At 34.4% G+C, this 14,905-nt stretch overlaps 2 protein-coding genes across 2 annotated transcripts; both read left to right on the top strand.

Moving 5' to 3' along the window:
• Positions 1-5,159: 5,159 nt before the first annotated feature.
• LOC109802362 (Protein kinase superfamily protein) lies at positions 5,160-8,202 on the top strand. Its single transcript, XM_020363702.3, is given in 2 exon segments — positions 5,160-7,332; positions 7,919-8,202. Coding segments are annotated over 2 exon segments (1,971 nt in total). The 5' UTR covers positions 5,160-5,418; the 3' UTR covers positions 7,976-8,202.
• A 5,019-nt stretch (positions 8,203-13,221) lies between these two features.
• LOC109798272 (alpha/beta-Hydrolases superfamily protein) lies at positions 13,222-14,773 on the top strand. The gene has a single exon (XM_020358483.3). The coding sequence runs from the start codon at positions 13,357-13,359 to the stop codon at positions 14,350-14,352; it is 996 nt and encodes a 331-aa protein (XP_020214072.2). The 5' UTR covers positions 13,222-13,356; the 3' UTR covers positions 14,353-14,773.
• The last annotated feature ends 132 nt before the right edge of the window (positions 14,774-14,905 follow it).

Below are 14,905 nucleotides of genomic sequence, written 5' to 3'. Positions count from 1 at the left end.
TTGTTTAGGTGAAAAAGAAATGTTACCGTTTATATGTATTTTTTAAATTAAGGTAACGGTATAATTTATACTAATATATAAAAGAGATACCCTTTTTAGTAACTACCTTGGTCTCTACAATTTTTGGACCATTATATCCTTATGTTTTAAAAAATTAGAAAAAATATTTTTTATATCAAATTTAAGAACTTAAAACTAATAGATTAATATACTTTTATTATTTAATTTTTATTTTTATTTTTAAATATATGGACCATTTTATTTTTTATTTATTTTTTAATAATTACTTTTCTATGAATAACGTCTCATTTTTTTATTTTTTTTAATACAATGCAGGCACGGAGTGTCTTTTTTCTGCTAGTATAGATAAAGTGAATCAAATGCTTCAAAATCATTTAAAACTAGTATTTATTATGCAATTAAAATTTATAATAAATTATATATATATATATATATATATATATATTATATAAATATATAAATTATAATTAAAACTTGTATTAATATATGTTCTTAAACATATAAATTTTAATTTTAAATTTATAATAAATAATTTATATAGAATGATAAATTATTTTTATTTATTGATAATTTATTTTAAAATTTTAAATTTTAATTTATAAATAATTATAATAAATAAAAACTGAATTAGATGAAAAAATTATAAAAATTATAGTAAAAACTTTTTTGTTGGAGAAAAGTTTGTAAAAATATTTTTATTTTAAATAGTTATTTGTATTTAATATATAAGAGTTGATATAATAAAATTATTGAAAAATATATATTATTTGGTAAAAGATTTACTTATTTAACTTATCTTAGTATAATTAGTGAATAATATATAACATCTCAAAAGTTTTCATAATAAATTAATAATTTTTTAAAAATAATTATTTAATCAAAAGAGGTGAGATTTAGGTGGTGAGTAATTGAGGAAATTTTATTTTCTCATCTAAAAAAATAATATTTTAAAATTAATTAATGAATTGGAGATATAAGTGTTACTAGTATTTTAGTTTATGCTTATAATAAAATATATATATAAATATTATATTTGAATATATAAATTATATTTAAAATAAGTATATATAAATATTTTTAAACAAATAAATTATATTTTAAATTTATGAAAAATAATTTGTATTGTAAAAAAATATTTATTGCTAAATTATTTTAATGTGTTAATATTTAATTAATAAATAATTATGACAAATAAAAATCAAATTAGGTAAGAAGTTAAAAAAAAATGCTACAAACCCTCTCATTGAAGAAAAACTCTTAAAAATACTCTTATGCAATATAACTATTTGTATGTAATATATTAGAGTTGATTTATAAGAGAATATATTCAGAAAAATAATTATTAAGGATAACCTTTTAAATTTTTAAAAGATAAATAATTGACAAGTTGTGCCGACAAATTACACGCTGGTTAGGAATAATATTTTTGTATAAATATGTTAGTGAGACTAAAGTTGTCTTGAAAACACTTTTAACACATATCTTGTAATTTGAAGAGGAGAAAGAACTAGAGACTACTCTAAATGAACTTGGAGATTCCAATCAAGACTTTGACATCCATCAAGGGGAAGGGAGAGTGAGAACCTCACTCCAAGTGTGAGTTGTCTATATGGTAACAAGATTGATCCTCAATCTCATTGTTTGTGTTTGAATGTATGAAGGATTAAATCCAAAACATGCTTGTGATTATAATGTGAATTTGTGGTTCCTTTCTTTCTAATTATGTTGTTACATTGCAATTATGTTTCTAATATATGGATTTTACCCTAAATATGAATCTATGTCTGTTTGTGATTTCTCTTAGTAACCATGAGATTTTGAGATTAAACAAAATATTGGAAAAGCAATTACAAATAGAAAACCCCTAAATAAGAATGAATGAATTAAACTATAGATACCCTTCTCTTATGTAAATTTGTGTAAGTTTTGAGACTTGATATGAGAGTGATTAACAAATTATGTATAAAAGGTTTTTATTATTGATATTGTACCAAGTGTTGGACACCCCACATTAGGTGCTATCCTGTGTCTTCAACTAAAAAATGTGTAATTGATAACTAATGAGATTAACCTTGATTAATAAACCATGTGAATTAATTGATTGAGATAAGTGAATTATCTGTGTAGTGTGGACAATTGAGAAAGTATGTGATGTTAATGTGTGTCTTTGAAATTGTGAGATATGTGATATGTGACAAAAGTGTAAATGATTATGTGACTAAGCCTAAATATACATTAACAGTGTGAAAATCTAGGTGAATGACCTAACAGTGATGTGACTCATGTAATGTGAAATCATGTAAATGTGAGGTTGTGAATGTGAATTATAGGACCATGCATAGAGTTTGTATAGCATACATCATTTGCATTATGTGTTTTTGTGATGGGGATCCCCCTTGTGTAAAGTCTGGGAACCCATGCCCTCAAAGATAACTAAGTTTGGGAGTCTCAATCCTACCACATTGTGTATAAGGGGTGAAACTTGGCCAACATAACTATCTCGACGCACCACTAATGTATTTTTTTTTAATGTAGAGTGTTATGATGACTCGAGTCAGCATGACCTCCTAGTATATTCAGCCTTAAAGCAAAGATAAAGTGATTTTACTAATAGTATATGCACGTAGTTAAGAGAGTTTTGTTTTTGCATGAACATATAATATACCCATAATGTTTAAATTATGAGGTTGATATATGTTGAAATGTGATGTCTAATAACTCTATGGAATTTGACTTAATGAATATTATCTCGATTTATATAAGTTATGAATGGAGTAATTGTTGATGAATCATATGTACGCTCAATATTATATTTACTATATGTGTGTGACTATCTTACTATTTCATACACTAGTAGTCATAATGAAATATTTTTCACTCTCATTTTCTTTTGGTGTTTCATTTTGTTGTATATGTGCAAGTAAATTTGATTATGATAATGAATGTTCAAATTTTGTGCTAAGAATTTTTTTGATAGGATGTGACATCAAGACATTAGTTAGGAAAATATTTTCTATTATTAATTACATTAGGGTTTTAGATTTTTTTCATAAAGTTGTTTAAACATTAGCTTAACATTCATTGTATTTCCTTTTAGACCTAATTTTATATTTTGGAGATTCAAGTTTAATATGAAACTTTTACCTTGAATTTTAGTTTATTTAGAAAAATTAGTATCATGTACATTAAATTTATGCATGTGGAATAAAAGATATCACAAAATACAACTATATTATAAATAATAATTTTTTTTACACCATAAATAAAAGGTTTAAATGCAGTTTGCTCCCTAAGCCCTTATTATTGAAATTAGTTTTAATTTTTTATATTGATTAAATATGTCTATTTTTAAATTAAACAAATTTAATTTATATCAATTTTTTTAATTTAAAATTACTGTACTTTCATTTCTATTTAAAATTTTCGAAAATAATTGTATGAAATAAATTGTTTTAAATCTTTTTATTCAAAAATACTAATTAAATTAATCTGTACTCAAAATAACATATACAAATTTCTCTCTTTATTCTTTAAACTATATTATCAAATTCTATAAAATCTTATCAAAATTTCACTAAAATTTTAAATTTGGATTCAAAATCTCAAATTCTCGTTTTTGTTGTCATTTAATACTTAAATTATAAATATTAGTATTTAAAACTTATGCGATGTAAATGTTAAATGTTTATTTATATAATTAAAATTTAAAATAAAAATATATAATATATTTGAATATATAAATATATTTAAAATTTTGAATCAATAAATTATATTTTTTTTTTGTTGCAACATAATATTATTTTAATTATTGATAATTTTTTTTTAAAAAGATATTAAATGTTAACTCATAAATGAATATGATGAATAAAAAATTTAATAAAAAGTTAAAACAATATCTAAAAACGTTCTCATCGAAAAAATAACTTTTAAAAACGTTATTTTATAAAAAAATTATTTGTGTTTAATATATAAGAATTGACTTATATAAGAATAAAAATTTAAGTATTTTAACATTTATAAAAAATGAAAATAAATTTAAAATTTTACTTAATTTAAAAATATAAATTTAAAGAATTTTAATTTAAATATACTGACAATGCCATATATCGAAACCTAAAGACTACAATTTAAAGTATAATGTAACTTATTCATTTTTATATGAAAAAAGGTTGAATAAACATGAATAAAATCTTAAAATTATCTGTATCCACCATCCACAAAATCTTTTGGTAAAGGAAAAAAGAAAGATATAGGACCACTCTTATCAATTATCTAAATCAATGCAAATTGGCTTTCCTAGCTCAAGAAATTATTTTGTTCTCTTTACATACCACTATCATATGATATCATTTATGAATCTCTACCACGGCTGGCGGGCTTTTGCCTTCATCTTTAATATCCTTAAATATGACACTTACGCACCAACTAATACTATTTAAATCATACTTATATTTTTACTACAAGTCTTAAATATTTTTTTTATTAAATTGGCTGCATTCTCCCTATAGGAGACAAATTTATGTACATTATATTACATAATATACTTAAACGGGCAATTATAAGTTAAAATTATTTATAATGATAAAAATGAATTATATATAAGAATGACATTTTTAATATTATTCAAATTAAGAGAAAAAGATGCATAATAATTTAAATTTAATCTTTATTATTATTATTATTATTATATTTTTTAATAAAAGCAAAAGAGTCTATCACTGTTGTATCGGTGTAAGTATGTAAAATTTCATTAGTCTTAATTTATTTTAATAAAAATAAAAAGCTTAAACTATTATTGGTGTGACTAATCTCTATCAACTTTTACTTTTAGCAACTTGACGTATTCATGATCGTTTATTTTTCTGCTCATTTCGTTTTCTTGAGTCATCTAAACTGTGAGGACCAATTCAAGAATGATTTTCAAAGTGATTTGACCTATTTTGTTTTTGTTGTGTAATTCTTGAGAGTGACGAAACAGTTTAGCATAAAATGATGAAGATGGAAAGGAAGTGAAGTAGTAATTATTGTTGTAGTATTTTGATTCCATGGGTTGGTGGTAGATTTTTTACCTTATGTAACACAAGTGGGAATGGGAAATGCGAAGTCCCTCCAAACATTTGAACCTTAAACTATCACACTCACACTCACTCACTCACTCACCTCGTATGCATCCATTTATTATTTAAATTTAAAAAAGGAATCTGAGGATAATTAAAATATTTATCTTAAAAAGCATGGCTTTAATTATTTATTTCATTTCCCCATTTATCTATCACAATATTGGTTGGCCAAGGAAACCAAACTAGTCACTCTTTTTTTTCTCTCTCTCTCTCTCTCATGAATGGTTAACATCACCATTTGCATTCACTTCCTAATATTATTATTATTATTACAACCATGCCATCGCGTCCGCCGCCACCGACTCCGCTCGCGGCGGGGGTATCCCACCGCCGCGAGATAATCCTCTGCAGCGCCGTGGGCGGCGCGGTGTTCCTCCTGGCGGTGGTGATCTCGGTGACGGTGTTCATCTACCGGAAGCTGGCGTACAACCGGACGGCGCCGTTCGAGCACAGCCAGCGGCGGTTCTCGTACTCGGTGCTGCGGCGGGCGACGAACTCGTTCTCGGCGGCGACGAAGCTGGGGCACGGGGGGTTCGGGTCGGTGCACAAGGCGACGCTGCCGTCGGGGCAGACGGTGGCGCTGAAGGTGATGGACTCGCCGGGGTCGCTGCAGGGGGAGAGGGAGTTCCACAACGAGTTGAATTTGTGTTCGAATCTGAAGTCTCCGTTCGTGATTTCGCTTCTAGGTTTTTCTTCGGACCGGCGCGGTCGGAAGCTGGTTCTGGTTTACGAGCTTATGCCGAACCGGAGTTTGCAGGACGCGCTTCTGGACCGGCGCTGTCCGGAGTTGATGGATTGGGGGAAGAGGTTCGACGTCGTCGTTTCGGTGGCCATGGGCTTGGAGTATTTGCATCATGTCTGTGAGCCGCCTGTGATCCATGGGGATATCAAGCCCAGTAATGTGTTGCTGGACCGGGACTTTCGGGCCAAGATTGGGGATTTTGGGCTTGCTAGGGTTAAGACGGTCGAGGATCCGGGGGTGGGGGTGGGGGTGGGGATGGGAATGGGAATGGTGGATGAGAATGAGAATGAGAAGAAGAAGGAGGAGGAGTTTGAGAGTGTCAGTGTCGTCGATGTTGACCGCTCACCGGAGAGTTGTCCGGTGAGGGCTGTGGAATATTCCGACGCGTCTCCGGTGGGGGGTGATAAGCTAAGTGTGGTGTCGGATGGGTGTTTTGAGAGTGTTGATAGTGGGAATGTGAGGAAGAAGGGGGGTGGTGGTGGTGGTTCGGGGAGGGATTGGTGGTGGCGGCAGGAGAGTGGGGGCGGAGGGGAATCGGGGAGGGTGAAGGATTATGTGATGGAGTGGATCGGGAGTGAGATTAAGAAGGAGAGGCCCAAGAGCGAGTGGGTGGATTCGTGTTCATCTTCTTCTCCCAAGGAGGAGGGTAAGAGTAAGAAGAAGAAGAAGCAGAGGAAGAGGTTGGATTGGTGGGCTTCTCTGGATGAGGAGAGGGTTAAGGGGAAGGCGAGTAAGAAGAGTAGGAAGCCGAGGGAGTGGTGGAAGGAGGAGTTTTGTGAGGAGTTGTGTAAGAAGAGTAGGAAGAAGAAGAGGGGTATGGAGTGGTGGCAGAGGGAGGAGGATGGGGTGGAGCAGAAGAGGAAGAGGAAGAGTAAGGGGAGTAGAGGGAGTATTGATTGGTGGTTGGATGGTTTGAGTGGTGAGAGTGAGATAAAGAACAATGGGGGGAGGAGGAATAGCCAGGATTGGGTTAGTGGGGATGTGCCAAAGAGTGGTGGGATTAGTAGCACCCCTAGTATGAGGGGGACTGTGTGTTACATTGCTCCTGAGTATGGGGGTGGGGGGCAGTTGTCTGAGAAGTGTGATGTGTATAGTTTTGGAGTTCTGCTTTTGGTTCTGGTGGCCGGGAGGCGGCCGTTGCAGGTCACGGCCTCGCCCATTTCCGAGTTTGAGAGGGCCAATTTGATATCATGGGCCAGGCAGCTTGCTCACAATGGGAGGCTTTTGGATCTTGTGGACACTTCCATTCATTCGTTGGATAAGGAGCAGGCTTTGCTCTGCATCACCATTGCCTTGTTGTGTTTGCAGAGGTGCCCTGGGAAGAGGCCTTCCATGAAGGAGGTTGTGGGGATGCTTAATGGGGAGGCTGAGCCACCGCACTTGCCGTTCGAGTTCTCGCCTTCACCGCCCTCTAATTTCCCGTTCAAGTCGCGGAAGAAGGCTCGGTGAGTGTGTGTGTGTGTGCGGGCGCGAGTGAGTGATGGTTGTTCTTGTCATGATCGATCATTAACTTGTGAGAGTGTATGGTTTTAGTTTTAGGTAAACTCTAATTGATTTTCTTCACCATTTGTAGAAACTAATGCAGAAAAGAAAGGGGAAAAAATAGTAGAGTTACAAGCCTTGTTGCATAAATCCATTTGTTTCCTTTCTGGTTTTTGTTTTGGTTCCGTTCTGGTTCTGGTTCTTTACATCGTATGACGGTTTATTCTGACCTGGTTCTTGCTTTTTAATCTGAAAGAACTTTTTGGGTGCATGATTCTGGCACGAATACGTGTCTTTGCCTCTACAAGTTGTTGAATTTCAGGAAATTTCAGGTCTTTTAAAAGTTGAGGGAACATTTTTTTTTTACCTTTAAAGCTATTTGGCTTCTTGGCCCCTTTTCAACGAATATTTATGTAGTGCCTCCTGACTAAACCTGTGTGTGAACGAGAATTTCATGACCTTAGTGCCCGCTAAGGACCCAAGGAAGATTTATTTATCTTTTTGGTTGTTCCAACTTTTTAAAGTTATATGCACATTTTGCCTTTGTTGGTAGTATCGGTTTCAGTTGAAGCGGACACGTCCTGGCCCCATTCGCGTCTTTTACAAGTAATTATGATTTTACTTTGAGCTAAGTGGAGGCTCCACTGTCCCTGGAATTGAGAGAAGAATAAGTATCATTTTATCATCAGTGCTTGGACCTACAACTAGCCTTTCACTCCTAAGCTTTAATCCCTTGGAACAAATAAAGATCACAGATTCTTATTGCAAGGCTATTGCTAATCATCCATGAAAGATCAAACAATATAACAAACTAAATATAGCTAGTTCTTTTTTAAACTTTTTTTTAATGTCAATATTCCATATTGCCATATTAATGGCTTCTCCCCCAGTTCCCTAATCCTACAATAGAGATAAACTGTCTAATGTTTCGGGAATGTTTGCGTTTGGACATTGCGTTTTTTTAATTGCCTGCTCTCACTCTCAAGGAAGATCCTTTGGGGACTCAGATACCTGTAATTGCTGCACTAATAGTTTTCGTACAGAAATTGAGTTATTTGTGCATTTGCAAATCTCTGTTCTGAAGAGTACCTGACTCTGATCGGTCAGTACATAATTTAGGGAAACGATTTAATTTAGCTTAGTATTTGCAATCGAAGAATTAATGAAAACAAATGTAGGAATAATTTGTAACACCCCCTACCAAAAAACAAACCAACTGGAAGGAGGAGGGTGTTCTAGATGGGACTGCTTGTGTCTAATCTAACATTTGTACGACCTTCATATAATGCTTTGTAATTTGGATGATGATTATGCAGAGATGGAATTTGCGATACTATGTAATTTTGTGACTACTGTAATGCTATGGTGAGTGTACTGTAATGCTTCTTGATTGCTACTTCCAAAAGATTTGACAATCTGTTCCGTGCTGCCTTTTAAAAATAATCCGAGTGATATTTCACATATGTTGATTAATTTCTGTCTAGTTATCGGTGTAATTTTCTTGAAATAGACATGATATGCCGAAGTAGAAATTTGTACTTTGGTTTTAAAAAAACCATGTTATCAAAGGGGGAACAATAACATACATGAAGGGGAATAAAAGTGGTGGGAATATGGCAGGTAAAGCCGCACACGCACTAGATATTAGATTCTGACTAAAGGGTCTATCTTTGGTTTCCCACTTGAACCTAACTATTTGGGAGCCATTATTTAAGACAATGCGAATCCAAAGCAGTGACCTGACACTTGTGATCATAGTGAGGTAGGCGTGGCAAATTAAGCCCTCGGGTACTTATTAAAGAATAAAAAATAAAGGAATTTATTGAAAATTATATTTAATATATTGGAAAATTAATATACTATTCAGTTATTTATTCCTGATCTCCAACAAATATTTAAGTAAACTGATAATACGCATTTGCCAAAAGAAAATATGGATGGTTGCTTAGTGAATTCAAAAGACTTTGTGGAGTGGTGGTAATTGGCATGCCCGTGCAAGTCTGTAATTTTCTCCTCTTGCATGTGTGAGCCCAACAATTTGTATGAATTGGTTGATATTATCCTTAGAGCCAAAACATCACAATTGGTTGGTGCCTTGGTGGCATCACGATATGAGATGAATTTGGGTATTAAATCTGCAACACAGTTTGGAGTATGGTTGTTGTGTGAAATAACTACGGAAGTGGTCCCTGTACAAGTGATGTATTAGTGGTTGCACTGCACATTCATAAATGTGATAGGATTTTGAAATCTGATGATGAATCGTAATCGAACCATGAGGGGTATCAATGAACTTTCGATTGGGCTAGGAAATAACAATCTGTCTCTTTTAACTATTTAATTTGTCTTACAATTTTTATTATTTTAAAAAAGATATAACAAGTCGTTTTAATTTATTTTTTTTTTGTACTTTGATATGCTCACCAAATAAAATAAATTATCACCTATAAAATGAAAGAACAATATCTCAAAATGATTTATATATTACTATTAAAAGTGTTTCATTATTTAAATCTTTATATACAACTTTAAAGTGATAATTATTTTAAAATAGATGAGATATTTAATAGGCTAACCTGCACATAGAATTGTTAATAGATAGGCCTGCTCAGGCTAATTCTTAATGGGCCGGGTTAACTCGTGTGCACAAAAATCTCATCATCTATTGTCTTCATTTAGCAATTCATTCACTCCAGTCCACTCAATGGCTTCATTGAACGATTCCACTATCTTTAAGCTCAACGAATATTGGACCCAAAGAGTGAAAGTTTCTTTTGCAAACCAACCAAATAATTCTGGGGAGATGATAAATACACCTCCACTCTCACATAAACACACACCCTTTTTTTAAAAAAATATATAAAATATCTAAATTACCCTTTTTAAAAAAATGAAATTTCTAAATTTACACCTTCCTTCCCCGCACTCCCCTTCTCCGCACCTATACTCCACACTCCTCTTCTTCCCAAAGCCTCTTTCCGCTCAATGTTATTAAGCAAAATACTTTTACGGTCATTCTGAATAGAAAAAAAGGACTAGCCCCACCATAACCAGCATAAGAAAGGCTCTTTGCCGGTGAAGGATTTGATTCTGGTAAGTATCCTTTATACTAAAGCTTCTTTACAATGATTTTGTTTTATATAAGTGCTCGAGTTAGGATTGTTGACTCAGAATTTGAAGTATACAATCCATTCCTGACCGATTTCTTTCTCAATATCGGGACATCACATGCGTACATAAGGTTCAACCATTGCGTAAAAAGTACATGCATGGAACATTATCCTGTATCTGCATGTAAACTTTAGTCTGGAACGACACCACAACGGGTCGTTCTGCAAGAAGAACGACCCGTTCTACTTGTAGCACAGCCCGTTCTGCTTGCAGAACGGCCTGTTCTGCAAGCAGTACGGCCCGTTCTGCAAGTAGTACAGGCCGTTCTGCAAGAAGTACAGGCCGTTCTGCTTGTAGTACGGGCAGTACTGAAAGCAGTACAGGCCGTTCTGTTGCAGTACAGGCCACCGCGTCACTTTTAAAATGGCTACCTTATGACTGATTTTAAAACCCCGATTTTAAAAGTCATTTTTGTACTAGTGTTTCTTTCTATAGAACAAGTAAGAGTCTTTCTCTTACAAGACCACCTGCTGACATTGCGCACCCCTCTTCTTTCTCTTTCTGGCACTCCTCTTCTTCTTTTTTTTTTCCCGCACCTCGCACACCCCTCTTCTTTCTCTTTCTGGCACTCCTCTTCTTCTTCTTCTTACTGTTATGGAAAGTTCTTTCCGGAATTATATAAAAATGTTCCGGAAAATACTTTCCATAATATTAAATTCTTACTCCGGAAAGTATTTTCTGGAAATGTTTTGTTACATAATTCCGGAAAGTACTTTCCATAATATTAAAGTTACTATTACGGAAAGTTCTTTCCGGAATTATATGAACAATAATTTTACTATTCCGGAAAGTACTTTCCGGAATGCTAATGACTGTAAAAGTACTTTCCAGAATGCTAATGATTGTAAAAGAGCCTTTCTTATGCTGGTTATGGTGGGACTAGTCCTTTTTTTCTATTCAGAATGACTGTAAAAGTATATTACTTAATGACATTGAGCAGAAAGAGGCTTTGGGAAGAAGAGGGGTGTGGAGTGTGGGGTGCGGGGAAGGGGGTGCGGGAAAGGGAGGTGTAAATTTAGGAATTTTTTTTTAAAAAGGTAATTTAGACATTATATATATATTTTTTAAAAAAGGGGTGTGTTTACACGAGAGTGGAGGTGTGTTTATCATCTGCCATAATTATGTATGTTTCTGCAGCAGAGTCATTGATACGAGAGCTATTAAAAATGCCCTGACCGGACTGGGCCTAACGGGTCTCAAAAACACCTAAAGAGAACCGGCCCAATTTTGAGCCAGTTCGGTGGACCAAAGAGGTCAAAATAAGTCAGTTATTTATATTTTGAAACTTACTGGACTTATTTACCTTGATCTTTTATTAAACATTAAATAAATAAAAAAATAGCCAATTGATTTAGAAATCTGCAGGCCAATTTGGTTTTCTTTGTAAAAATTAAATTAATAAAATGGCCAATTTAGCCTGGCCCATCAAACCAACGGGCTATCTCAGGCCAAAAAATTAATAACCCATTGAAAATTCAAGTAGGTTGGTCTTGACCATTTGATACCTTCCTTATTTTTTCTTTAGGAATCTTTTTGATTCATTAAAAATATGCTATCGGGTAACATAAGCATAATTAATCTATATTTGATTTAAGAAAAAAATTATTCATTGTTTAAAAGTAACGACTGACGTGAAACTATTATAATTAGAGATGTAAAGTAAATTTATATTCGTAGATAACATTAAAATTAGTCTAATTTTGATAATAAATATTTAGTTTAGCGAGGTACTCACAATACTAAATTTATAAAATTATTATATTTTTACTTGTCTCATACCTATACTTATCACTGATTTAAATTTTTATAAACCTAGTTTATTTTTTTTTAAAATTTACTTGAGACTTATGTAGTTTTTACTCTATTTTAAATTTATGTTAAATAAAATTAATTAATGTAATTTTATAATTTTTACTCTATGTTAAAATTTTTGTTTCTTATATATTTTTTAAAATACATTTAATTAATTTATGAGTAGATAGAAATATATTCAATACTTGACAAGAATGTAGATGAGACACAAATTTCATACTTATCACGTACCGAAACGAGATAAGATATTGAAACTCGCATCATTATCTTCCAAATCTTTTTTTTTTTTAATTTTTTTTTTTATATATGGTAGAGATCTACTTACTCAAGAATAATTTTTAATAAAATTACTTCAATCAATGACATATAATATACATCAAATTTTAATAATTTAATCATTAAATTAAAAATTCTGAATGAATATATTAAACTACAAATATTTACAAAGATTGAAAACTATACAATATTAATTTTATCATATAAATTTAAATTAATATATAATGTATTTTTATGAATATATATTAATTTAAATTAATATAATAAAATATTAAATATTTTATCATATATATATATAATAACTTGTAACAAGAAGTCACACAAAAACTGTTTTATATTTTCTGTGCATAACATTTTTCTCATGTATCGGATACTATTACTTTTAAATTAACAATTATCTTTTTTTATTTAAATTTTTAAAAAATAAATATATAGACACTAAGTTTGTGTTTCCCTACTAATAAATATGATTTTAATACCATGCACATGTGGTTGATACTGATAGAGTGAAAAACCGCATTATTAATAGCATATTAATTAGTAGAAATATTGTGTGGCCAAAATTTGCATGGTGCATCGAGATCATCGCCATGCAAGAAGGTACCCTATTACCCAACCCACCCGCGACACACAACAACATCATCATTATTCATTAACACACTCACCTTCTTCAATCTTAACACACACTCACTTTCATTCCTCATCCTCTTTTCTCTCATCAGTCATCACACAATGACAGAACCACCTCCCTCCGCCATAGACCCCTACGAGTTCATGAAAATCAAGTTGAACCCCGACGGCTGCTCCCTCACGCGCAACTACGATGTCCCCATGGTCCCCCCCGCACCGGAGCCCACCCCGGGCATCACCGCCCTCTCCAAAGACCTCCCCCTCAACGCCGCCGCCGGCACCTCCATCCGCCTCTTCCTCCCCCACCCTCCGCCCCCGCCCACCCGCAAGCTCCCCCTCATCCTCTACTTCCACGGCGGCGGCTTCATCCTCTACCACCCCGCCTCCCTCATCTTCCACGATTCCTGCACCGCCCTGGCCGCCGCCCTCCCCGCCGTGGTGGCCTCCGTGGACTACCGCCTCTGCCCCGAGCACCGCCTCCCGGCCGCCTACGAGGACGCGCAAGACGCCCTCGTGTGGGCCCAGGCCCAGGCCCAGAATTCAGGCGAGTCCGACCCGTGGGTCCGCGAGCACGTGGATTTCTCCAAGTGCTTCCTGATGGGAAGCAGCGCGGGGGGAAACATCGTCTACTTCGCGGGGCTACGTGCGGTCGAAATGGACCTCTCGCCATTGAAAATCCTGGGCATCGTAATGAACATCCCTTACCTCAGTGGGGTCCAGAGATCCGAATCCGAACTCAGACTCGTCGACGATCACATACTGCCGTTAGTAGCCAACGACATGATGTGGTCGCTCTCGCTTCCCGAGGGCGCCGATCGCGACCACGTCTACTGCAATCCGACGGCGGCCGAGCAGGAGCACAAGGAGCGGATCGCACGGTTGCCCTGGTGCCTGATCAACGGCTACATGGGGGATCCCTTGGTGGAGAAGCAGATGGAGCTTGGTAGGATCTTGGAGAGGCATGGGGTCCACGTCGAGACGCATTTTGCCCACGATGGCTTTCATGCGGTCGAGCTCTTTCACCCTTCTAAGGCCAAAGCTTTGGAAGATTTCGTCAAGAAATTTGTCCACGATGCTTCTCTCCATGCCTCCATCTGATCCATCACCCTCACTCTCCTCCTTTTTTTACTGCTTCAAATTAAATAATTTACTGTCTATGCTATTTAATTACCTATACTTTCAATTATGTGGGAATCCATTCTCTTTCTCTCTATTCAAATCAGAATATTCAAACTCAATTTCCGGTTTATTTGGCTATTTGTGAATTGTGATAGAGTTTCTCCTTGCATTGATGGAATCAATATTCTATAACCATGAGGAGCATATATCTAGGAGTACTAGCTTTCTCATCTTCTTCTAATCTTTTGTCGATGGACCTAGTAATGGATCTCACGTGTAACTTCAAGGATGGTCTTCCTTCAATTTGTTGTACCGTCATTTTATATTGTCAAGAGTTCGTGATTGTAATGACTTGATTGCTTTAGGTTGCAATAAAATGTCATGTGTACAATTTAATATACGACAAGGGTACCGTTGGAGCTAGGCTGGTGTTATGTGTTATGCAACGGTATATATAAAGTAAGAACAGCTGTTTGTTACAAAAAAAAGTTTTACATGTACATCCTGCAGGTTGTGTACAATTCAGATGTCA

The sequence above is a fragment of the Cajanus cajan genome, chromosome 3, assembly GCF_000230855.2.
Source record: "Cajanus cajan strain Asha chromosome 3, NIPB_CcT2T_4, whole genome shotgun sequence".
In the NCBI taxonomy this organism is placed as follows: domain Eukaryota; kingdom Viridiplantae; phylum Streptophyta; class Magnoliopsida; order Fabales; family Fabaceae; genus Cajanus; species Cajanus cajan.
This window is presented reverse-complemented; position numbering and strand designations above follow the sequence as displayed.